This window comes from Hyla sarda, chromosome 7 (assembly GCF_029499605.1).
Source record: "Hyla sarda isolate aHylSar1 chromosome 7, aHylSar1.hap1, whole genome shotgun sequence".
Taxonomy (NCBI): Eukaryota; Metazoa; Chordata; class Amphibia; order Anura; family Hylidae; genus Hyla; species Hyla sarda.
Genome location: NC_079195.1, coordinates 119,781,334 through 119,808,580, shown reverse-complemented (window position 1 = coordinate 119,808,580; position 27,247 = coordinate 119,781,334). Strand labels below are relative to the sequence as shown.

The window sequence follows — 27,247 nt, the reverse complement described above, 5'->3', positions numbered from 1 at the left end:
ATTCTGACCACTGTCACTTTAAACATTAATAACTCTGGAATACTTTTAGTTATCATTCTGATTCCGAGATTGTTTTTTCGTGACATATTCTACTTTAACTTAGTGGTAAAATTTTATGGTAACTTGCATCCTTTCTTGGTGAAAAATCCCAAAATTTGATGAAAAAAATGAAAATTTTGCATTTTTCTAACTTTGAAGCTCTCTGCTTGTAAGGAAAATGGATATTCAAAATATATTTTTTTGGGGTTCACATATACAATATGTCTACTTTATGTTTGCATCATAAAATGTATGAGTTTTTACTTTTGGAAGACACCATAGGGCTTCAAAGTTCAGTAGCAATTTTGAAATTTTTCACAAAATTTTCAAACTCACTATTTTTCAGGGACCAGTTCAGTTTTGAAGTGGATTTGAAGGGTCTTCATATTAGAAATACCCCATAAAAGACCCCATTATAAAAACTACACCCCCTAAAGTATTCAAAAAAACATTCAGTAAGTGTATTAACCCTTTAGGTGTTTCACAGGAATAGCAGCAAAGTGAAGGAGAAAATTCAAAATCTTCATTTTTTACACTCGCATGTTCTTGTAGACCCAATTTTTGAATTTTTGCAAGGGATAAAAAGGAGAGAATTTTTACTTGTATTTGAAACCCAATTTCTCTCGAGTAAGCACATACCTCATATGTCTATGTTAATTGTTCGGCGGGCGCAGTAGAGGGCTCAGAAGGGAAGGAGCGACAAATTGTTTTTGGGGGGCATGCCGCATTTAGGAAGCCCCTATGGTGCCAGAACAGCAAAAAAAACACATGGCATACCATTTTGGAAACTAGACCCCTCAGGGAACGTAACAAGGGGTAAAGTGAACCTTAATACCCTACAGGTGATTCACGACTTTTGCATATGTAAAAAAAAAAAAAATTTTTTTTGCCTAAAATGCTTGTTTTCCCAAAATGTTTACATTTTTAAAAAGGGTAATAGCGGAAAATACCCCCCAAAATTTGAAGCCCAATTTCTCCCGATTCAGAAAACACCCCATATGGGGGTGAAAAGTGCTCTGCTGGCGCACTACAGGTCTCAGAAGAGAAGGAGTAACATTTGGCTTTTTGAAAGCAAATTTTGCTCTGGGGGCATGCCGCATTTAGGAAGCCCCTATGGTGCCAGAACAGCAAAAAAAAAAACACATGGCATACCATTTTGGAAACTAAACCCCTCGGGGAACGTAACAAGGCGTAATGTGAACCTTAATACCCTACAGGTGTTTCACGACTTTTGCATATGTAAAAAAATATATATTTTTTTTACCTTAAATGCTTGGTTTCCCAAAAATTTTACATTTTTTAAAAGGGTAATAGCAGAAAATACCCCCCAAAATTTGAAGCCCAATTTCTCCCGAGTACGGCGATACCCCATATGTGGCCCTAAACTGTTGCCTTGAAATATGACAGGGCTCCAAAGTGAGAGCGCCATGCGCATTTGAGGCCTAAATTAGGGACTTGCATAGGGGTGGACATAGGGGTATTCTACGCCAGTGATTCCCAAACAGGGTGCCTCCGGCTGTTGTAAAACTCCCAGCATGCCTGGACAGTCAACGGCTATCTGGCAATACTGGGAGTAGTTGTTTTGCAACAGCTGGAGGCTCCGTTTTGGAAACAGTGGCGTACCAGACGTTTTTCATTTTTATTGGGGAGGGGGGCTGTGTAGGGGTATGTGCATATGTAGTGTTTTTTACTTTTTATTTTATTTTGTGTTAGTGTAGTGTAGTGTTTTTAGGGTACAGTCGCACGGGCGGGGGGTTCACAGTAGTTTCTCGCTGGCAGTTTGAGCTACGGCAGAAAATTTGACGCAGCTCAAACTTGCAGCCGGATACTTACAGTAATCCTCCGCCCATGTGAATGTACCCTGTACGTTCACATTGGGGGGGGGGGGGAACATCCAGCTGTTGCAAAACTACAACTCCCAGCATGTACGGTCTATCAGTGCATGCTGGGAGTTGTAGTTTTGCAACCGCTGGAGGCTTCGTTTTGGAAACAGTGGCATACCAGACGTTTTTCATTTTTATTGGGGAGGGGAGGGGGGCTGTGTAGGGGTATGTGTATATGTAGTGTTTTTTACTTTTTATTTTATTGTGTGTTAGTGTAGTGTAGTGTTTTTAGGGTACAGTCGCACGGGCGGGGGGTTCACAGTAGTTTCTCGCTGGCAGTTTGAGCTGCGGCAGAAATTTTGCCGCACCTCAAACTTGCAGCCGGATACTTGCTGTAATCCTCCGCCCATGTGAGTGTACCCTGTACGTTCACATTGGGGGGGGGGGGGGGGAACATCCAGCTGTTGCAAAACTACAACTCCCAGCATGTACGGTCTATCAGTGCATGCTGGGAGTTGTAGTTTTGCAACAGCTGGAGGCACACTGGTTGTGAAACACAGAGTTTGGTAACAAACTCAGTGTTTTGCAACCAGTGTGCCTTCAACTGTTGCAAAAGCTACAACCCCCAGCATGTACGGACAGCGGAAGGGCATGCTGGGTGTTGTAGTTATGCAACAGCTGGAGGCATACTACTTTGGCTGGGGATGCTGGGGATTGTAGTTATGCAACAGCTGGAGACACACTGGTTTGCTACTTAACTCAGTGTGCCTTCAGCTGTTGCAAAACTACAACTCTCAGCAGTCACCGACAGCCAACGGGCATGCTGGGAGTTGTAGTTATGCAACCAGCAGATGCACCACTACAACTCCCAGCATGCACTTTAGCTGATTGTGCAAGCTGGGAGTTGTAGTTACACAACAGCTGAAGGTACACTTTTCCATAGAAAGAATGTGCCTCCAGCTGTTGCAAAACTACAAGTCCCAGCATGCCCATAAGGGCATGCTGGGAGTTGTGGTGGTCTGCCTCCTGCTGTTGCATAACTACAGCTCCCAGCATGCCCTTGTTGCATGCTGGGAGCTGTTGCTAAGCAACAGCAGGAGGCTGTCACTCACCTCCAACGATCCAGCCGCACAGGTCAGTCCCTCGTCGTCTCCGCCGCCGCTGCTTCTGGGGCCCCGATCCCAACAGGGGCGCCGGGGATCGGGGTCCCCAGCACCCGGGGTGCACGTCCCGCACCCGCTCACGTCCTCCGGAAGAGGGGCGGAGCGGGTTGCGGGAGTGACACCCGCAGCAGGCGCCCTGATTGGTCGGCCGGTAATCCGGCCGACGAATCAGGGCGATGGTGAGGTGGCACCAGTGCCACCTCACCCCTGCTGGCTCTGGCTGATCGGGGCCGTCTCTGACGGCCCCGATCAGCCAATAATTCCGGGTCACCGGGTCACTGGAGACCCGATTGACCCGGAATCCGCCGCAGATCGCTGGACTGAATTGTCCAGCGATTTGCAGACATCGCCGACATAGGGGGTCATAATGACCCCCCTGGGCGATATGCCCCGATGCCTGCTGAACGGTTTCAGCAGGCATCGGGGACCGGCTCCGCTCCAGATGGTTGCGGGGGGCCGGTAAAACACATGACGTTCTCATACGTCATGTGTCCTTAAGGACTCGGAAATGGAGACGTATGAGAACGTCATGTGTCCTTAAGGGGTTAAAGGGGTGCTCCCCTGGCCTGGAAAACATTTTTAAATCAACCGGTGCCAGAAAGTTAAACAGATTTGTAAATGATTTTTATTTTAAAATCTTAATCCTTCCAGTACTTATCAGTTGCTATATGCTCCACAGGAAGTTCTTTTATTTTTTTATTTAATTTCTGTCTGACCACAGTGCTCTCTGCTGACACCTCTGTCCATGTCAGGAACTGTCGAGAGCAGGAGCAAATCCCCATAGCAAACCTATCCTGCTCCAGACAGTTCCTGACATGGACAGAGGTGTCAGCAGAGAGCACTGGTCAGACAGAAAAGAAATTCAAAAAGAAAAGAACTTCCTCTGTAGTATAAAGCAACTGATAAGTACTGGAAGGGTTAAGATTTTTAAATAGAAGTAATTCACAAATCTGTTTAACTTTCTGGCACCAGTTGATTTGAATTTTTTTTTCCAGGGGAGTACCCCTTTTAAGTGAATTTCTGCTCATTCTGAGCTTAGTAACAGCTATTCATGTTCTATGTACACATTTAGAGTGAGCTGCCAATCAACCACTTGACTTCTTAGCCCAGAACGAGCAGAATTTTACATGAAAAAATTACAAGTTATCCTGAAGCTTTTCTCACAAAGCTTTATTTAAATATATCAATCTCCTCAGCTCCCCCTGCTCTATAATAATATGCCTGTAGATTATGCTGCATTATCAACACAACAGGTTCCCTGTAAGACTGCATTAACACTATATCACTGGATATGGGGCAAAAATGAGCCGACCGGAGTCACTATCTGTCTGACTGAGCTCATTAACTCATCAAAGGGGTACTTCGCTCCTAGACATCTTATCCCCTATCCAAAGGATAGGGGATAAGATGTCTGATCACGGGGGTCCCACTGCTGTGGACCCCCAGGATCTTTGCTGCAGCACCCCGCTGTCATTACTGCACAGAGCAAAATCGCTCTGTGCATAATGACGGGCGATACAGGGGCCGGAGCATTGTGATGTCACGGCTCCGCCCCTCATGATGTCACGGCCTGCCCCCTTAATGCAAGTCTAGGGAGGGGGCGTGATGGCTGCCGCGCCCGCTCCCATAGACTTGTATTGAGGGGCGGGCCGAGATGTCACAAGGTGCGGAACCATGACGTCACAATGCTCCGCCCCACGTGACCCCCACGATCAGACATCTTATCCCCTATCCTTTGGTACCCCTTTTAAAGTGAATCGGTTTCGGCACCAGTCCGCAGCCGTAGGGAGGAAACGTAGCGTTAATGCAGCCGTAGGTCCATACCACATGAGCCATTGGATGTTTGTGTGGTTTCACCCTTAGAGGCCTTAAAAACAATCCTCTTTTTTTGCTCACAATTGTTATTTGATAACCCTATGCAATATTGGATTGTAAACCTATATGCTAAAATGTGCTATTTCAGTTGGGTCTTTTGCACTGCGGACAGTCTGTTCTAAATGTGATATGCACCCATGTTTCGGCACTATTTACGCTACAGGAAATATATAGATTTTGGACTTATAGACTGTAAATACGGATTTAATGTATTTTTTTTTTCATCCACTATGGATAGTTCTAAAGTAACAGCTGTCGTGCAATATAAAAAGGCATGAGACAGATCACTTTGTATCTACTGTCCCCATATCTGAACAGCTGTACCCTTTGTGTTTCGCCTGAACATGAAATGGAAGCAGCTGAAATTTGACACAGATCTCCTCTCCCCTTTTTTAATGGAAGTTTCTTTCCCCCCTTACATTGATACTCCTCTTGTGTTCTTGAGCCATTTTTTATGTGTTGCAGTTGGTAAAATAGCGACAGATCACATAGTGTAACAAAACTCTGTCGCCAACATTTGGTCTCTCTAATAAACGAGTTTTCCTATTTTAAGCAATAAGCGTTGTTGGAATAGAAATCACTTTCTTGTACTTGCACATGTACCATGTTATCCAGTAGGCTGATATAACAAACTGGAGTCATATTTATGAAAAGATCTATTTCACGACGGATGTGGTCATGGTAGAGGCTTAGAAGTGTTGGTGGAAATGCTTAAGACCATTGTAAGAAAGTTTCAATGTCAAATAAAAAAAGGCAGATGTTATTTGGAAGGATCAATTGTTGTTTTTCTTCCTTACTTTCATACCTTACATTTGGTTTACTTGGATGGTTTTGCAAATGTAATCTTTGATTTGTTACAGTGATTTTATATATTATGTAATAATAGAGTTTTCTCCCAATTGGCTGGATCTTCTCTCTCAGTACATTTAGCATTGATATAATAATGCCCAGTGAAAAGTCTTGTTTAGTGACCGAGAGAGAAGCACATGACATGGCAGGTTGACAAATGAAACTATTTGTTCTATTGTCCTTAAATTAGGCAAATAGAAAGGACTTGACAGCTTTGGGTGCCCTCTGTCAAAATGTGTTTGTGTACAACTGAACACTGCCCACTTCCAGATCAGTAAGACGGGTCAGTGGGGGCCTGGAATCTGGATTACAATTCGGCACTAGCTAAAACATGACCGGTATAGGACTACTGAGATGGCTGAAGACCTACCAGTTACTTGTGATATAGGACCGTGAGGACACAATAGTGGGTCTAGGAGAAATAATATAGTTTAAGCTAATTATTATTTTTTTTTTTTAATAGGTTGAAATGAAATCTGATCTAAGAATAAAAGGAAAGAGTGGTCACATAAGTTAGGCGCACGTGCCCCTCTATCGGCTGTGGTGGATATATGGGGTGTTTAAATAGAGTGATGCTTTATGGCCGCATGTTCTTTGAAGTTTTAGGATATATTGTGGTGCAGCACTGCGTGGTATTTTCTAACATTGCTCTGTTCTTCTGTGCTTCCATTATATCAAACAATTGTAAAAACATTCCTTAATGGCTTTACATGTCCATCATCTTCTATACATAGGCATCAGGTTATTAGATTTGTCATTTTAATATACAGCCGAGGCAGAGTACTTAGCATAGCATGTGGTGAATACACATCGTAAGGCCTATGAACAATGTATGTGTGCTTTTCCATGGTCATAGCACGACGTTATCTTAGTTACATGGTATGTCCACCTGTTATGAGGTTTACACCAAGTGCAGTCCTGCCATAGTTGCTTCCCTTTTCAACAAATTACATAACCTGCAACCTGAATTCATGAAGTATAAAAATATATATATATATATATATATATATATATATATATATATATATATATATATTATATGTGTGTATGTAAAAAAACGTAACCCTGACGGATCCCAATAAAGACTCTTCAGATCCATTTGGCAACAGTTTATATTTTAGTCCAATAATTGTATTGCATTTTTTTTTATACCTTGAAGTTTACATTTGGCAGTCCTGGCTACTGCTATAGTATCTTTATTCCTGACCATATCTGCTAGTTTGGTGAACTTGTGTGGCCATCATTTACACCCTTTGCTGAATGAATTGGGAGTGTGTGTGTGTGTGTGGATAACCGTGTTTCCCAACCAGGGTGCCTCCAGTTGTTGCAAAACTACAACTCCAAGCATGACCGGACAGCCTATGGCTGTCCGGTCATGCTTGGAGTTGTAGTTTTTCAACAGCTGGAGGCACCCTGGTTAGAAAACACTGGTATATATAATAATATTCAATTTTTTTTTCCTTTCCAAAACATTCTTAATGACTTTATTTTAAAGGGGTTATCCAGGAAAAAACTTTTTTCTTTTTTTTTTTTAGATCTCAACTGGTTCCAGAAAGTTAAGCAGATTTGTAAATTTACTTCTATTAAAAAATCTTAATCCTTTCAGTACTTGAGCTGCTGAAGTTGATTTGTTCTTTTCTGTCTAAGTGCTCTCTGATGACACGTGTCTCAGGAACCACCCAGTTTAGAAGCAAATCTCCATAGCAAACCTCTTCTACTCTGTGCAGTTCCCAAGACAAGCAGAGATGTCAGCAGAGAACACTGTTGCCAGGCAGAAAACAACTCAACTTCAGCAGCTGATAATTATTGAAAGGATTGAGATTTTTTAATATAAGTAATTAATTTACAAATCTGTTAAACTTTCTGGAGCCAGTTGATATATAAAAAAAAGTTTTTTCCTGGAATACCCCTTTAAAGTGGTGTTCAGTCTCTGTTTTTGGCCCTATAATAACATGTTAGTATATTTACATTTAGTGGCTGAAAACTGGAGTGCAAAGAAATGTCTCTCTAAGGGTGCGTTCACACGGCCATCTGTCCCCGTTTTTTTTTTTTTACCCCTGTTTCGCTTCTGTTCTTGCAGGCTGTAAACAGATTAAAAACGTTTTTTTTTTAAGTCCCATTCATGACTATGGGAATTTTTTACAATCCGTTTACATAAGTTTGTACCCATTTGCACCATCTGCAGAAAAACGGCACATTCAGTATTTTTCCTTCCTTTAAGGTTGTTTCATTCTGTTTTCTCAGTCTGTCTTTTCAATCCGTTTGTTGATCCCTTTTTACTTCGGAGTATGCTCAGAACAAAAAAAAAAATTATTTTTTTGGTTATTACCTGAACAATAACGGATCCAAATGAATAACATCCGTTTGCATCCGTTATTGTCCGTTTTCATTTTTGATGGGAGAAGAACGGGATGGGTCTAGACGGCCCTGTGAACGCAGCCTAAAGAAGAAAAATCTTTGTATTCTCTACTTTAAACATTACCCTAGTATAAATATTTTATTAAAATTAATGTGTACTTTTATTTGATCCTGATTTGTAAGGGAAAATAAAAATTGCAATAGAAATTCCCTGGATAAAATGTTCAATTAATTATTTATACAGCAGTCAAAAGAAATGCGAAAGTCAGGACAAGTGATTTAAATATGTGTTTGAAGCTAATGTTGTTTCTGTAGTGACAGCTATGGGGCATGTGATTTGTTGCAGCTTTCATTGCTATCCTAAATTAAAAGTCTGTGAACACTCGGGAATGTGTTGCCTCATAGGCTAATGCTTTAAAGTGAACCTGTCAGAAGATTTTTGGTCTCCTGACCACCACCAGCGCTGGAAAAAAAATGTATAAAAAAAATTCCCTGTGTGGGACAAATAAAACGTTACCTTTTTGCATTTGTGGAGTTTGTGGGCAGCGTTTGGAACATTTAGTTCCGAATGCAGTTTGTGCTCACGAGCTGTGGTGGCCGGCCAGGCCCCCTTGTGCCGTCACGCCACACCGCCTCAATGAAAGTCTAACAGCGTCATGCCCCCTCCCATACACTTGCATTGAGGGGGCGTGGTATGATGTCACGAAGGGCGTGGCCGACCCCCACAGCGCGCATACAGGGTTCAGAACTAATTGTTCCAAATGCTGACCAGGGAAGTATCCCTTAAGACACAAGAGGGGAAGAAATGTCAAGCTAGCCTAGTACCCTAATACCACCCAGTCTGAAGAATGGTATTCCGTCACAAGTTGGTCTGAAGGCCTACTCATATACAGTGGTCCCTCAACATATGATATTAATTGGTTCCAGGAGAACCATCATATGTTGAAACCATCATATGTTGAAACCATCATATGTCGAGTACATATGTCTATGTAAAAATAGTAATTGGTTCTGGGGCCTTGGAACCATTGTATGTTGAATACATATCTCTATGGGAAACTGCTAATTGGTTCTGGGATGACCATTGTATGTGGAGTGTATAGGAAGTGTTTAACAAACCAGGGTGCCGCCAGCTGTTGCACAACTACAACTCCCAGCATGCATGTACAGCCATTGACTGTCTGGGCATGCTGGGAGTTATAGTCTTGCAACAGCTGGAGGCACACTGATAGGGAAACATTGATGTATGGGGTGTATAGTGTGTCTATGTATTGTATGTGATGTGTGACATCGCATACAGTACTGTACAGTTCTTTAAATACCTTCAGGGGAGACAGAATGTCCTCCATTACCATCCTGCCGACTACAGCTCTATAGGAAAGGAAGGGGAGCAGCTCATTGGATGCCTGCAGCAAGATGCTGCAGGCTATTGGCTATGGCTGCTCTGGGGGGGCGGGGCTTACACGGAGCTCACAGTGGAAGCCTCCGTGAGTTAGCAGGACAGCATGTGAGTAACAGGAGGCAGAACGGGGCACACGGGGCACATTAAACAACTATCTGTCAGTTGCTGAAGTTGTCAGCGCTGTCAGATAGCTGTTTGTACGATGGTCCCGACACACAGCAGCATCATATGTCGAGGCTGCCTTCAACATAAGATGGGCTCTGAGAGGCCATCATATGTTGAAATGATCATATGTCGAGGCCATCATAAGTCGAGGGATCACTGTAATGTAATCTTCTAGTTCTAACACTCTTCTGCTCTCCTCTTCTGGCACGTGTGCAGTGTGTCCCACAGAAGATTGGTATAGTACATCCAGTTTTACTGTGTTATGTCAGAAGACATTGGCCAGTCAGTAGAGGTGTACAACTTAAAACAAATGGCATATGTGGACTTTGGACTTGGGTTGTAATAACTGCTCTGTTGTCATTGACCTAAATTAATCAGTAGGTGGGACAGTGGCATAACTTCTCACCTAAGAGTCTCTACCTTTTTTTTATAGGGGAACACTTGCTATATGGGAATTATTTTTTTTGCTATTTAAAGGGGTACTCCGCTGCCCTGTGTCGGAAGCTTCGCTCCCCAGCATCCGGGAGTTTATTGTTCCAAACGCTTCCGTGTTCAGGGCAGCCCCTCGTGACGTCACGCCTGCCCCCTTCGTAACGTCGCGCCCGCCCGCCCCCTCAGCGAAAGATGGCAGTCACGCCCCCTTCCCATAGAATTTTGTTGAGGGGGCGGCATGACGTAACGAAGGGGGCGGGCTTGACGTCACGAGGAGCAGCCCTGAACACGGAAGCCCGCACACAGCGTCCGGAATAATAAACTTCCGGACACTGGGGAGCGGAGCTTCCGACAAAGGGCAGCGGAGTACCCCTTTAAGATCAGTAGTCTTCATCAGTTTAGATGGCTGCATTTCTTTATTTTGTCCTTTTCATTTCTTATTGAGAATCCATTCTTTCAGCTGACTGTTTTTCGCACAATTGCATAGCCAAATCTACCTATTTGAAGAGTGGAAACCAAAATGTTCAGGAAACCCATATAAATGAGCTACTCCACTACTTTAAAACTTATCGTGAGGGGTTCTGGCCCCTGGGACTTCCCCTCCCACCATGAGCTCCAGAAGCGGGCCCTGTCTCTTCCTGTGCGTGGAGTGGTGTGTTGGCACCGCTGGAACCCCCATGATCTTCTGTACAGGGTCTGTCCTTGGCACCCTCTGGTCTCCACCTTCAGGGATTGTCTGAGGGGCTGTCACTTGCCCATGTCCAGCAAGGTGGGAACCAGAGTGTGCTGTGGACTGGTAGGATGGGCCCTGTACAGGAGATTGCAAGGGGCCCATGCAGTCAGACCCCCCCCCCCCCCACCTTTCACACTTTCACATCTTGTGGATAGGGGATACGTTCAGTCCCCTGGAGTGCCCCTTTAAATGGATGTTTCTGATCAATGCCATACATAACATGCAGCATCAGTTTGTGTTTTAACTCCATTGTACAATTAGTGTTGTCTGCAATCTACTATACCAGTGGTGGGCAACCTTTTTTTTCAACTGAGCGAAATCTCGCCAAAACCACGATTGAAATGTATTTTGAGAGCCACATTTTTAAAACTGAAAATACATATGCACTGTTTTTAGTTTCAATAAGTGTTTATATGTGGGGGCACATGGCAGGGGGGCATTATAAGTGGGGGCAAATGACAGGACCCCCCTTGTCATGTGCCCCTCATATATAATGCCCCTCCTGACATGTGCCCCTTATATATAATACCCCATGTCCTGTGCCCCTCACAATATAATGCCCCCCTGACATGTGCTCCTCACTTATAATGCCCCCTGTCATGTGCCCCCACGTATAATGCCCCCTGACACGTGCCCCTCACATATACCGTATATGCCGGCGTATAAGACGACCCCCAACTTTCACAGTTAAAATATAGAGTTTGGGATATACTCGCAGTATAAGACTACCCCTCCTACCGTGATGTTCGGTACCTTGTAGTTCCCCCCCCCCCACATTAGGTAGGCAGCATGTTCCCCCACATTAGGTAGGCAGCATGTTCCCCCACATTAGGTAGGCAGCATGTTCCCCCACATTAGGTAGGCAGCATGTTCCCCCACATTAGGTAGGCAGCATGTTCCCCACATTAGTAGGCAGCATGTTCCCCCACATTAGGTCGGCAGCTCCCCCACATTAGGTCGGCAGCTCCCCCACATTAGGTCGGCAGCTCCCCCACATTAGGTCGGCAGCTCCCCCACATTAGGTCGGCAGCTCCCCCACATTAGGTCGGCAGCTCCCCCACATTAGGTCGGCAGCTCCCCCACATTAGGTCGGCAGCTCCCCCACATTAGGTCAGCAGCTCCCCCACATTAGATCGGCAGCTCCCCCCCACCACAATAGTCGGCAGCTCCCCCCACCACAATAGTCGGCAGCTCCCCCCACCACAGTAGTCGGCAGCTCCCCCCACCACAATAGTCGGCAGCTCCCCCCACCACAATAGTCGGCAGCTCCCCCCACCACAATAGTCGGCAGCTCCCCCCACCAAAATAGTCGGCAGCTCCCCCCACCACAATAGTCGGCAGCTCCCCCCACCACAATAGTCGGCAGCTCCCCCCACCACAATAGTCGGCAGCTCCCCCCACCACAATAGTCGGCAGCTCCCCCCACCACAATAGTCGGCAGCTCCCCCCACCACAATAGTCGGCAGCTCCCCCCACCACAATAGTCGGCAGCTCCCCCCACCACAATAGTCGGCAGCTCCCCCCCCACAATAGTCGGCAGCTCCCCCCACCACAATAGTCGGCAGCTCCCCCCACCACAATAGTCGGCAGCTCCCCCCACCACAATAGTCGGCAGCTCCCCCCACCACAATAGTCGGCAGCTCCCCCCACCACAATAGTCGGCAGCTCCCCCCACCACAATAGTCGGCAGCTCCCCCCACCACAATAGTCGGCAGCTCCCCCCACCACAATAGTCGGCAGCTCCCCCCACCACAATAGTCGGCAGCTCCCCCCACCACAATAGTCGGCAGCTCCCCCCACCACAATAGTCGGCAGCTCCCCCCACCACAATAGTCGGCAGCTCCCCCCACCACAATAGTCGGCAGCTCCCCCCACCACAATAGTCGGCAGCTCCCCCCACCACAATAGTCGGCAGCTCCCCCCACCACAATAGTCCGCAGCTCCCCCCACCACAATAGTCGGCAGCTCCCCCCACCACAATAGTCGGCAGCTCCCCCCACCACAATAGTCGGCAGCTCCCCCCACCACAATAGTCGGCAGCTCCCCCCACCACAATAGTCGGCAGCTCCCCCCACCACAATAGTCGGCAGCTCCCCCCACCACAATAGTCGGCAGCTCCCCCCACCACAATAGTCGGCAGCTCCCCCCACCACAATAGTCGGCAGCTCCCCCCACCACAATAGTCGGCAGCTCCCCCCACCACAATAGTCGGCAGCTCCCCCCACCACAATAGTCGGCAGCTCCCCCCACCACAATAGTCGGCAGCTCCCCCCACCACAATAGTCGGCAGCTCCCCCCACCACAATAGTCGGCAGCTCCCCCCACCACAATAGTCGGCAGCTCCCCCCACCACAATAGTCGGCAGCTCCCCCCACCACAATAGTCGGCAGCTCCCCCCACCACAATAGTCGGCAGCTCCCCCCACCACAATAGTCGGCAGCTCCCCCCACCACAATAGTCGGCAGCTCCCCCCCACCACAATAGTCGGCAGCTCCCCCCCACCACAATAGTCGGCAGCTCCCCCCCACCACAATAGTCGGCAGCTCCCCCCCACCACAATAGTCGGCAGCTCCCCCCCACCACAATAGTCGGCAGCTCCCCCCACCACAATAGTCGGCAGCTCCCCCCACCACAATAGTCGGCAGCTCCCCCCACCACAATAGTCGGCAGCTCCCCCCACCACAATAGTCGGCAGCTCCCCCCACCACAATAGTCGGCAGCTCCCCCCACCACAATAGTCGGCAGCTCCCCCCACCACAATAGTCGGCAGCTCCCCCCACCACAATAGTCGGCAGCTTACCCCCCACAATAGTCGGCGGTATAGATCCCCCCCACAATAGTTGGCGGTATAGTTCCCCCACAATGGTAGGCGGTATAGTTCCCCCACAATGGTAGGCAGCTCCCCCACAATGGTAGGCGGTATAGTTCCCCCACAATGGTAGGCAGCTCCCCCACAATGGTAGGCGGTATAGTTCCCCCACAATGGTAGGCGGTATAGTTCCCCCACAATGGTAGGCGGTATAGTTCCCCCACAATGGTAGGCGGCATAGTTCCCCCACAATGGTAGGCGGTATAGTTCCCCCACAATGGTAGGCAGCTCCCCCACAATGGTAGGCGGTATAGTTCCCCCACAATGGTAGGCAGCTCCCCCCCACAATGGTAGGCGGTATAGTTCCCCCACAATGGTAGGCAGCATAGTTCCCCCACAATGGTAGGCGGTATAGTTCCCCCACAATGGTAGGCAGCTCCCCCACAATGGTAGGCGGTATAGTTCCCCCACAATGGTAGGCAGCTCCCCCCCACAATGGTAGGCGGTATAGTTCCCCCACAATGGTTGGCGGTATAGTTCCCCCACAATGGTTGGCGGTATAGTTCCCCCACAATGGTTGGCGGTATAGTTCCCCCACAATGGTTGGCGGTATAGTTCCCCCACAATGGTTGGCGGTATAGTTCCCCCACAATGGTAGGCAGCTCCCCCCCAATGGTAGGCGGTATAGTTCCCCCGCAATGGTAGGCGGTATAGTTCCCCCCGCAATGGTAGGCGGTATAGTTCCCCCCGCAATGGTAGGCGGTATAGTTCCCCCCGCAATGGTAGGCGGTATAGTTCCCCCCGCAATGGTAGGTAGCTCCCCTCCACAGACATACAGCTTCAAGCCATATACAGTGTATGGCTGGAGGCTGTATGTCTGTATACTGCCCCCCACAGTGTTCCGGTCACCGCTCCTCCGGCCCGGGGTCACCATCTACTGCTATGGCCTATGGACCATAGCAGTAGGTGCCGGGACCGGAGGAGTGGTGACCAGAACACTGAAGATGACGCGCCACCTGTCACTTACCAGGCTCCGGCCGGCGCGCGTCTTCCTCCGGTCCTCCTGCGCCTCTATGGTTGTACGCACGGGATGTCACTGAGGTCCCGTGCGTACAACCATAGGGAGGCGGAGGATCGCAGGAAGACCGGAGGAGGACGCGCGGCGGGCGGGGAATGGTAAGTGACCGGCGGACATCCTTATGTCCCGAAAAGATTTTTCGGGACAGAAGGATGTCCGGCATAGGAAAACCTATGATTATCTGCCCGGGCTGGCTCCTGTGTGCGGCTGCAGGCGGGGGCCGGCCAGAGCAGGTAAAAACTAATACTGCATACTAAAAACCAGGGGACCTCCAGCTGTTGTGAAACTACAACTACCAGCATCCCTGGACAGCCTTTGCCGGTCCGGACATGATGGGAGTTGTAGTTTCACAACAGCTGGTGGCACCCTGGTTTTTAGTATACAGCAGTGGTCGGCACTATGCGGCCGCTGCTGCTCTCCATACAAGGGCCTGATACTAGTATCAGGCCCTTGTATGTTATCAGTGTGCATGGGCGGCCGCCGCGGCCCGACAGCACTGCAAGAGCAGCATTAAAGTGTGTGAAGAGCCGCAGCTTGCCGACCACTGTACTATACCAATGGTCTTCAGACTGTGGACCTCAAAAATGTTGCAAAACTACAACTCCCAGCATGGTTGGTGTTGTAGTTTTAGATCATCTGGAGGTCAACAGTTTGAAGACCCCTGTTCTACGATATTCCATTTTTTGTCCTGCAGTTTACTGACCTATACTGACAAGATAGAGGCCAAAAAAAGACACATTTGGTCTCCATCAGACACCAATGTGAACAGAGCTTCTTGCAGAGAGCACAATTGTTTTCTCTTCATCTTTAATTTGTGTCACATTGACTATATAGATAATGGGATAAAAAGGTCTGAAATAGGACATGGTTCTGACAGCTGCTAGAGATTGTGTTACCGAAATGAGGCATCACAGTCCTGAAAACATGCTGAAGAGCATGCCTGGTAATGACAACATTACAGCCCCTGGACATTTTCTCTGCCCGCTGTTTACAGAACGATATTGCTTTAAAGGTTTAGTCATGTGCGTTCTAAGAACAGTGTATAAGATAACACATGAGCTCTCTAAGTGAGCAGCAGATCTGCACGTCTACTGGGATGGAAGAAATCTGATGGAATATTTCTATCCTAGCTCTTGTATTCACATAAGAGGAAGAGGGAAACATAAGTGACTGAGTCCATAAAGGTAAATGTTTTGTTGGATACATGAGATATCAACAGTGTATAATGAAGGGGAGAGGGCTGTCAATTACATCCCCTCAGAATGTGTGTAACTAAGGCTCAAACTGATATATGTGAAGTGAAACCTCTTTGAGAGGACTGCACAAAATTGCACAAAAATGACCTCACAAATTATTGAACCTCCTTTAAATCCTCCCAGCATTTAGTTTGCGTATTAACTGACAGAACTATGTTATGCCATTTTTCCATCATTTCCCTGCATCTAGGAAGCGCAGTCTTTCCCTGTGGTTTCCCAGTTTACCATGTCCATTACTGGTAGCACTCAGTGACACTTTTAGTATAACAGTTGGATGAAGAACATGATAGCACATCATGGAGACCCCTCTCCTCCATTCCAAACAGCCTCTCTTCTCTTTCCACCCAGCATGGGTAACAGGTTTTCTTGCAAAGCTTGTTGGCTGCCTTTTGCTCCCTCCTGTCTCCTACTAAATGAAATGCAGAACTGGACAGCAAGGCCTAGAGGAAAATGCAGTGCAAAGATAATGGACGTGTACATTTTGCAGTGGTCACCAGTCAGTGGTCCCATCTGGTCCCCCAATGCTGTACACTGCAGCGCTTCTTGTTCAGGACACTGTTCACCACACTGTGCTCTGTTTTGCTGTCTGCTTTGAATGCTGATCATTTGCACACTGTTAAATGATGATTTTCCTTGTAGTTCAGTGCCGAAGCCTGTATGAGTTGTTGCACCTTTTTAAACCTGTTGCACACCGTAATTCTGTGCCTGTTCTTTTTGTTACAGATCTATCTGAAATTGAGCCCAATGTATTCCTTCGTCCTTTCTTGGAGGTTATTCGGTCTGAAGATACCACTGGCCCCATTACAGGCCTTGCTTTGACTTCTGTTAACAAGTTTCTCTCTTATGCACTAATAGGTAAGGAGCTCCACAGTGACATTTTTATCCTTTGCTCAGATCCATGTTGCCATTTGCAGAGCATTCATTGACCCAGATTGATCAATTTGCTTTCAAGGGGTACTCTGGTTGAAAACTGTTTTTTTTTCTAATCAACTAGTGCCAGAAAGTTATACAGATTTGTAAATTACTTCTATATAGAAATGCTAACCCTTCCAGTACTTATCAGCTGCTGTATGCTCCAGAGGAAGTTGAGTTGTTGTTTTCTGTCTGACCATAGTGCTCTCCGCTGACACCTCTGTCCATGTCAGGAACTGTCAGGAGAGGAGGAGAGGTTTGCTATGGGGATTTGATCCTGCTCTGAACAGTTCCTGACATGGACAGAGGTGTCAGCAGAGAGCACTGTGGGCAGATAGAAAAGAACAATATCACTTGCTCTGAAGCATACAGCAGATAAGTAATGGAAGGATTAAAGGAGTTCTCTAAGCTAAAACTTTTAACCCCCGCTGTAAAACTATACATAATAAACTTTCACTTGCCTGCCTACGATCCCCCTTGTTCAGATATCGCCGTCCCGGTCTCTTCCACTTCCTGCGGGTCGGTGACTTCACTCTGTGCTCAGCCTATCAGTGGCCACAGCAATGTCCCGTCGCGGCCGCTGATGGGCTGAGCGCAGAGTGAAGTCACCGACCCGCAGGAAGAGGAAGCCGACAGGGACCGGAGCACAGGCGGCGATATCGGAACAACGGGGGATCGTAGGCAGGTAAGTGAAAGTTTATTATGTATAGTTTTACATCCCGGGCACAGCAGGGGATAAAAGATTTCAGATGGAGAACTCCTTTAAGATTTTTAAATAGAAGTAATTTACAAATCTGTTTAACTTGTTGTCACCAGTTGATTTTAGGGAATAAGATGTTTAGAGCAGAATATCCCTTTAAGGTATGAAAGCTGAGCTAATTATTGGTTGGTATGGCCAAAACCAGACAGTTTGGGTTTAAAGCAGATTGATAAATCTGGGCCTTTGTGTCGAGCTGTTTAATTTCAGTTAATAAATTTAACAAGCTTTCCATGTCATACACTTACTGCCCTCTGCTGGAGTTCTTCGACATTATGCTATCAATTATGTCACGAGAATTGTATGAATAAAGTTTTGTGCAAATTGATGTGCTGATCTTCATAGTTTTATTTATGCATCTCAAATAATTTCTGAAATAAGGGTAGGTAGGATAAGTAGCTGTAATATCCTAAATGAGCAAGTTATTGATTCCTACTTTAAAGGATATTGGACCACAATAATAACAGGAAGGGTTGTATCCTTATGGGTTAGTGATGCCAATATGTTCATGGACACATTTAAAAAATGTAACAGCAGCATCCTTTTGTTTTATAGATCCAGCTCATGATGGTACAGCTGAAGGAATTGAGAACATGGCAGATGCAGTTACACATGCCCGCTTTGTTGGCACCGACCCAGCAAGCGATGAGGTTGTGCTGATGAAAATTCTGCAGGTAACTCGAGAGAGGGGACTGCATCCCCCTGTCCTTATTCATGGGGCAATTAGATGAATTGCTTAAGCCCTTTGTATCCTGTTACACGGAGACACGGGCCATGTTTTGACTCTGGAAGAGATTTGCGCCTAATGTTATTTTTAAACAGGGGTCTCATGTACCTGAAGTAAAAGCTTTTTCAAATAAAAGATAATTAAACGCTTCAATTAATTGATTTCAAGCATTTGTCAGGCTGCATCAGGAACAGTCCTGGAGGGGGGGCTGGGAACAGAAGTGAAGGGAATGCTGAAAATCATCAGTGTAATGGAAAGAGGAGGAAGCGCGGGCTATCTGTTTACTACGAGGAGCAAGCCGACTTGTCTAATCAGAAATAATCTCTAAGCTTTAGAGCCGCTCTAATCATGTACTGTGGCTTTGTCTCAGGTTTCCTACTGGTTTGGAAAGTGTAAACTTTTAGAAGTTTATAGGAAAATGAATGTAACCATCCAATTTATAACATGGCAATTATTATTAAAGTGCACAGACAAACATTATTCCTTCAACTTGTTTTTAGGTTTTGCGCACCTTGCTGCTCACTCCAGTTGGAGCTCATTTGACCAATGAGTCTGTGTGCGAGATTATGCAGTCCTGCTTCCGGATATGTTTTGAAATGAGACTGAGTGGTAAGTAGTTTTTAACAGGGTGGATATATTGAAATTATGGCATCAAAGACATTGTCTGGTCTGGACCACCCCTCCTCAAATTAACACCACCCTAGTGATTATAAGCCTGACTGTTGAAACCCCTGAAGATCACCTGAGTGGGAAGTGAGTAGGAAATGTCCCATTATACACAGTGAGGGGAGGTCTGTGGTATAGTATCCACCCCACAGCAGGTGCAGTCTCAGTAATCCTCTTCCCAGCAATAGAATAAACAAATAATAAGTTGGATTATCACACCCACATGAAGTGCTCTAAAACATAGCTTTTAATGGTTCCAAGATAAAAGGCACCACCAAATCAATTGTGACCCATTAAAATGAGATTAAATATTGTTTGTACCATGAATTGCGGCCCAACGCGTTTCCACTGTGCGTGACAATTTCCTCAGGGGAATAGCATTGGTACAATAACTCACGCCTAATAGTTATGCTAAATATATCAGTAATAACATCCACAAATAGAATCCAATTGTACTGTCTCGCTAGTACATAACATTTGCTTAAATACGGGTCTACCACATTACCCAGACCCGGCAGTTTACAATGACAAATGATGTACTGACAGTGCAGTGCACAGATATAGAAATATACAGTATATATATATACCGGACTGGCCGAGTTCCCAGGATGACCTTCAGCCACCTGGCACCAGTAGCCAGCAGCGTGGCTCCCTACCACTGTAGGGTAGCGCTCATGCCCTAACCGTACACCCGGACATCTAAACGATTCCTAGATGGCTGAAGGTCATCCTGGGAACTCGGCACAGTTTTTAATAGAAGTAATTTACAAATCTTATACAAAATGTATAACCAATCCTCAAGGATTCTACCCCAAAAGGTACATAATGATGTTTAAATAAAATATCATAGGATGCTTTAGTTAATAATTTTTATTCAATACATATATAAAATTGTATATATAAAATAGTATATTGCATTATATATCCTCTGGCACAAAATATATCATGTATAAAAGTATGAAAAAAACCACTGGGCCCAAGTGGTGACACACCCCCTATATATAATGATCAAAAAATGGCAAAAAATATGTAAAATAATGTCCAGCACTCTGGTGACCTTATTATGTGTGTGAGGTCTACCGTAATTGAAAAAATTCCGGTCTGAAAGATTAATAGTCTGTAACAATTATTACAATTCTTTGCTGAGCGATGTTACAGTCTTTGCAAATGATATTGTGGCAAATAATATATCATTGCTGTTGTAACTTATAGCTGGTTAATAGAGTTGCTTAATTGAGCTCAAACAATATACATTTTGTATATTATTTTTTCATAATTCTGGCCGTTGGGTTTCGGCATATAACCAATTACAGTGATCCCTCAACTTACAATGGCCTCAACATACAATAGTTTCAACATACTATGGTCTTTTCTCGACCATTGTAAGTTGAAACCAGACTCAACATACAATGTACAGACAGTCCAGATCTGTGAAACGTGTCAATGGCTGGAAGAACCGACCAATCAGAATGGGCATTCACTGGTAAAACCCCTGTATTACTGAAGTGTATGCACTGACTGATGTCTGGTAGTGCCCCCTACAGTACAGGGAGGTATTACATGTTCTGTACACTTTAACTGTACCAGGGTTACTGCTCCTTTGGACATCAGGTGAGGGCGACTCCATGTTACTTTTTTTTAGGACATTGCGTGTACTGTACAGGACCCTGAAGAAGCTCCTGTCCTCTACATAGACCAGTGTTTCCCAAGCAGGGTGCCCTCAGTTGTTGCAAAACTACAACTTCCGGCTGTCCGGGCATGCTGGGAGGCTCCCTGCTTGGGAAACACAGACATAGACAGCGATTTACAGCTCCCAGCAGATCTTTCTTACTTTTATATGTAAGGATTTGCTTTATCTATATTAGTTATCTACTTATTTTTGTTTAATCCTCACTTTTTCCTATTTTTGGATGATATTTTGGTGGCTTTAGAACCAATTACCAGGTTTCCATAGAGTTCTGGTCTCAAGATACAATGGTTTTAACATACAATGGTCGTCCTGGAACCAATTAATATTGTAACTTGAGGGACCACTGTATATCCTCGGATTGTGTTTTGTGAGCTGCACACATTTCTATATTTTTACTAATTTACAAATCTGTTTAACTTTCTGGAGCCAGTTGATATATAAAAAATAGTTTTTTTTCTGGAATGCCGCTTTAAAGCCCAGATCTTAATCCAATAGAAAATCTGTGGTCAGACTTTAAAGGGGTATTCCAGGAATTTTTTATTTGTCTATGCTACAGAGGCTGTAAAGTTAGTGTAGTTCATAATATAGTGTCTGTACCTGTGTGTGATGGTTTTCTCACAATTTTTCTGTGATTTTCACCTAACTATTTATTTTTACCAGCATACAAAATTACTGTTGTCTCAGATTTTTCCCAGGTTGCAATGTGGCCGAGACCTGACTCACTAGTCAGCTGATGACAGGGAGCCTGTCTGCTTCAATGGGTGGAGGGATCAATCTGAAACAGCTGTAGGCACCCTGATTGAAAACCTCGCTGATTTGAATGGATGCTACTCATTTATGTTTTAATGGGTGGGGTGGCTGATGTGAGGGAGGGAGGAAGATGGAATTGTGGGGTTTGTAGTAAAAAAGAAAAAGAAAAGTCAAACAGGAAATACTAGTTCACAAACATCTAGCCACAGTATTATGATAATCTCACAATATAGCCATTTAGCCCCAAGACAAGCGCAGATCCTTCCTAAGCATGTCCATTACTGTCTGCCAGGTACATACTAAAATCACCTTATGGTGGATAACCCCTTTAAGATTGCTGTTCACAAGCGCAAACCATTCAACTTGAATTAGCTGGAACAGTTTTGCAAGGAGAAATGGGCAGAAATCCCAGTGGTAAGATGTGGCAGCTTATAGAGACTTATCCAAAGCCACTTGGAGCTGTGATTGCTGCAAAAGGTGGCTCTACAAAGTATTGACTTTAGGGAGATGAATAGTAATGCACATTGACCTCTTCTGTTATTTTATCCTATTTGTAGTTGTCTTCACAATAAATAAATAAAAATCTTTCAAGTTGTGAGTATGTTCTGTAAATTAAATGATCAAAATCCTCAAACAATCCATGTTAATTCCAGGTTGTGAGGCACCAAAATATGAAAAAAGTCGGGGGGGGGGGGGGGGGGGGGGGGGGTGGTTTGTTAAATATTTTAGCACCTATTGAATGCATAAACCTTACTAGTGAGGACCCATTTAATGATGTCTATATGCTCTAATAAGGCACATGGAAAGGGACTGTGTAATAGGTAACAATGCCAAACAACAATACCAAAATTATAAATCAAGAAGTCCCATCTTAATCAAAATGGTAGTAATGAACTGGGGCAATTTTAGGAGTTATTTGTTTGGGAAAGCACTAAAATAAATAGCATATACATTCGGCGTCAGTGTAATTATAACATGTCAATTTTACCATAACTTGCACAGTGTAAGTAAAAAAAACCCTGACATGGTTCTGAAGAATAAAACATAAGAATGTTATGGTTTTTAGAAGACTATGTGGGAAATAAATTAAAAAGCATTAAAGTTTTACGGGTAAAGAAATGAATTAGTGTTTCTCTATGAAATAGATATGGAATAGAGTAAAACATAAACCAGCTCACCCCTTCTGAGTGGATTAGGGTATTCGGCAGCAGCAGCGTGAATCAGGATGAGGAAGCTCGGAGGAAATCACTAGATTCGGGTCTCCAGGTGCAGTAACTCCATGGAAAGGACTGATATCCGGCTCCTAATGAATGAATAAAAATCCAACTTTTATTGAAAAATGGTTAAAAACATACAGGTGGAAAAATAATGAAAATAACAAATAAATTTGGATACTTAATATGGAGAGCCGCTATCCTTTCGATCTAAACCATAGAAATGATTTGTCCTATATATATTAGGATGTGTGGTTTCTCCGGTTCGGACCCAATTTTTGCATATGTTGATCATTTGTATTGATGATGGACACTACTGAATGTGTTCATACTTGTATGTTGGGATGTATGTAAGTATAAATATCCATATACATTTACCTTTTTTACCTTTTTTGCTCTTTACCTGTAATCCCGTTGGTAGTTGATCTCGTTATGCTCCTCCCATACATGTGACATTATCAGAGGGGCGTATCGTTTTTGGTGGCATGTCACGTGGTTGTTGCCAGTGTACATATACCGGGCAATGTGTCTGTAGTATGTGCCATGACTAAAACTTGTTAACGAGTCGAAACACGTTGGCATTTTGTTTGTGCTTTTATCCTTTGTTATTTTCATTATTTTTCCACCTGTATGTTTTAAACCATTTTTCATTAAAGTTGGATTTTTATTCATTCATTGGGAGACGGATATCTGTCCCTTCCTTGGAGTTTCTCTGTGAAATGTTTTTGTAGTTAATTATAGATAGTTAGAGACAATTGCTTAGAACAGTGTTTCCCAACCAAGGTGCCTCCAGCTGTTGCAAAACTACAACTCCCAGCTTGCTGGGAGTTGTAGTTTTTCAACAGCTGGAGGCACCCTGGTTGGGAAATACTGGTTTAGAACCTAACTAAAGTTATAAGTACAGATACTGATCTCCAACCAGAAGGTGTTGTTTTTTATGTACCCGTTTCATGAGCATAAAGCTTCAGGGTAGTTACTCCACTGGAAAAACAAATATTTTTTAAATCAACTGATGCCAGAAAGTTAAACAGATTTGTAAATTACTTCTATTTAAAAATCTTAATCCTTCCAGTACTTATTAGCTGCTGTATGCTACAGAGGAAGTTCTTTTCTTTTTGAATTTCTTTTCTGTCTGACCACAGTGCTCTCTGCTGACGCCTCTGTCCATGTCAGGAACTGTCCAGAGTAGGAGCAAATCCCCATAGCAAACTTCTCCTGCTCTGGACAGTTCCTGACACGGACAGAGGTGTCAGCAGAGAGCACTGTGGTCAGACGGAAAAGAAATTCAAAAAGAAAAGAACTTCCTCTGTAGCATACAGCAGCTGATAAGTACTGGAAGGATTAAGATTTTTAAATAGAAGTAATTTACAAATCTGTTTAACTTTCTGGCATCGGTTGACTTAAAAAAAAAAATGTTTTTCCAGTGGATTCCCCTTTAACTACTCTGAAGCTTTATGCTCATGAATCTGGTACATAAACAACACCTTTTGGTTGGAGATCAGTATCTGTACTTCTAAGTTTAGTTAGGTTCTAAACCAGAACTTCCTGTGGAGCATATAGCAACTGATTACAACATATAGCAACTGATTACAACATATAGCAACTGATTACAACATATAGCAACTGATTACAACATATAGCAACTGATTACAAACCTGTTTAACTTTCTGGAGCCAGTTGATATAAAAAAAATAAAAAACAGGAGTACTCCTTTAATTCAAGCACAGGATAACATACATATTTTGTGTTCAGTAAAAGAGCCTTTCATGTTACATTTCTGGTACTTCTCCTATAAAGGTAGAGCTTTAGATTGATGCCCCCAGTTATTGCCTGTCTTTCAGTCTTGGTGTCTGTATTGCTATATCAGCTCCACAGCACCATCTGGTGTTCCAGGCATAGCACTCAATGAGTCAAGGGGTGAACACTGGCCTGGTTTTAATAAATTTGCCGTAATCCTTTGTAAACAAAGAATGGAGGGGAGACCGCTTGCAGAAGCCTCTTGATAATATCACACAACGTAATGACACCTGTGTTATTTGTTTTTGTCTTCGCAGAGTTATTGAGAAAATCTGCAGAGCACACTCTTGTCGACATGGTGCAGCTGCTCTTCTCAAGGTAAACCCTCTTGTGTTTGCCTGTGCCTTGCTGACACGGCCCCCTGAGGACTGGCATATTCTACACTTATATGGGGTCCACAGGGCAAGATGTGCCGATAGTCATCTGTCTTTTTGGAGTGTGGACAAAAGGGGGAAAAAAGTAATTTTAGGACCTTGAGCACATGTTACTAAACCCAAGTTCAAGGTCTGCTTGTTGAACTCCAGATAAAATAAGTCATTTATAGTAACCTGATTTGGTTTTATGGGCCACTCTTTTAATCTGGACATGTAGATTTATAACGGTTGATAACAGATATTGTTTTCAAACACATGAATTCTTACATATTTGGCTGATTTTTTATTTTTTCCACCCAAAGCCACAAAATGTTTGCCATTTTATAGCAAGAAAGAAAATGGACAGTGAGACAGAATAGATTTGGAGATTGGAGTGTGCCCCTTCATCCAGGTTCTGGTATTTTTGACAAAAAGTCTGCTGTGGTTTTCTTGAATTCATAAAATACCAGAACCCAAGCAAAACCTTCATGGACTCCATTGGGATCCATCAGGATTTATTGTAATTGCTTGAAAAATAAGTTGAATAAAAATAAAACAGATCATCATTGAATTAGAGGGAATCTGGAATTTCAAAGAATTAGCTTATATATTGCATAGGTTTCCCCCCCCCCCCCCCTATACTCCAGGATTTTACCAAAATAATTTCTATACAAATGAAATAACCTACCAGTAGAACAAACAATTATTATTTAGTATTTATTTCTACCAATGCACTTTTGGGGTCACATAATGCAGGCTAACCATTCTGTGTGGAGGCCAATAAAAGATGCATATTGATCAGTCAAGAATTGTTTGATTACTTTATGGAAAGCTGCACATGTAACCCTTTGTTTTTAAGGCAAGAATGAGAAGCATAGATTCACCGAGTTAATATTGGTGATATACATAGAAAATTTGCGTGGCTGTCAACGGGTCACTAGAAATTTGTTAAGCAAAGTTTAAGTGGCATCTTGCGTGACCCAGTAAACTAAACCGTAACCAGCTGCATCACCTTTGCCTCCTGTACTGTAGAGGTGAAAAGTCAAATTTAATCTGGCTGTGACTCTGAATTACAATACCACATTCATGCTTAGATACATATAGACATATATGGCTACCATTTAGGTCAGTGTTTCCCAACCAGGGTGCCTCCAGCTGTTGCAAAACTACAACTCCCAGCATGCCTGGACAGCCTTTGGCTGTCCAAGCATGCTGGGAGTTGTAGTTTTGCAACAGCTGGAGTCACCCTGGTTGGGAAACACTGATTTAAGTTCATCTTCGGCCAAACTACTAGGCTGGGCAATATGGCTCACGTAATAAAATCTTGTTGTTTTGAGATTTTTCTATCATAATTATCCTATTTTTGCTAAGCAAACTAAAGGGCCTTTTTAAAAATGAAATAAAACTATCTGGTTGATGTGGGCAACTGCACCATTCTTCCTCTTCAAAGGTTTTGATCTTCGTCTAGCTTTACTTGGGGCCTCATTAGAAGTCTGTGGGGTCATCCAGTGAATGTGGGCAGGGATCGCAGACAGCAGGGTGGGTAGCGCACTGGGTCTCAGCACATTTTTCTGAAGGCGCTTATATTACTGTGTGAAAGACAATGGGGCATGTTTGTTACAGCATACCTGTCACTTAAATAAAACTTTTGACATGTCTAAATAAAGTGCGCAGTAGTGTGTGTTACTTCTCTGCTTTCAGTGATCATTGTCTTTCTGTTACATAGACTTATGCAAGCTACTGCACACTTATTCCCGCTCATTCTCCTGATCGGTGGAGGTCTCTGCACTAATCTTTGACCGACTAAAACTTTTTAGTATGTTTCTGTGACATGTCGAGCGTTTCTTAAATGTCAGGGATACTTTAAAGGGGTACTCCACTGGAAAACATATTTTAAATTTTTTTTAAGTCAACTGGTGCCAAAAAGTTAAACAGATTTGTAAATTAGCAAAGTCCTGAGAGATAGCGGTCAGCACCACTCCACTCCCGCTTACAATGACCAGGCTCAGGATTTAACCCCGCAGGTCTGTGCGCTCCGTAGATCACTCGGAGTAGAGGTTAGGATGCCGTGGTGTTCATTACCTTTTAGAAATATTTGTAAATTACTTGTATTAAAAGATCTTAATCCTTCCAGTACTTATCAGCTGCTGTTATGATCCACAGCAAGTTATTTTCTTTTTGAATTTCTTTTCTGTCTGGCCACATTGCTCTCTGCTGACACCTCTGTCCATTTTAGGAACTGTCCAGAGCAGGAGAGGTTTTCTATAAGGATTTGCTCCTACTCTGGTCAGTCCCTAAAATGAACAGAGGTGTCAGCAGAGAGCACTGTGGTCAGACAGAAAGGAAATTCAAAAATTAAAGAACTTCCTGTGGATCATAACAGCAACTGAAAAGTACTG

The 27,247-nt window shown here is 44.2% G+C and overlaps 1 protein-coding gene across 6 annotated transcripts in view; it reads left to right on the top strand.

Moving 5' to 3' along the window:
* The window catches only part of GBF1 (golgi brefeldin A resistant guanine nucleotide exchange factor 1), a 254,726-nt gene that overhangs the window by 122,784 nt on the left and 104,695 nt on the right, over nucleotides 1–27,247 (top strand). For all 6 annotated transcript variants that reach the window (XM_056530579.1, XM_056530578.1, XM_056530577.1 and 3 more), the window contains exons 4-7: nucleotides 16,706–16,837; nucleotides 18,207–18,325; nucleotides 18,879–18,987; nucleotides 24,753–24,813. In XM_056530579.1, the coding sequence (XP_056386554.1) occupies nucleotides 16,706–16,837; nucleotides 18,207–18,325; nucleotides 18,879–18,987; nucleotides 24,753–24,813 (421 nt within the window). The remainder of the gene's footprint in view (nucleotides 1–16,705; nucleotides 16,838–18,206; nucleotides 18,326–18,878; nucleotides 18,988–24,752; nucleotides 24,814–27,247) is intronic.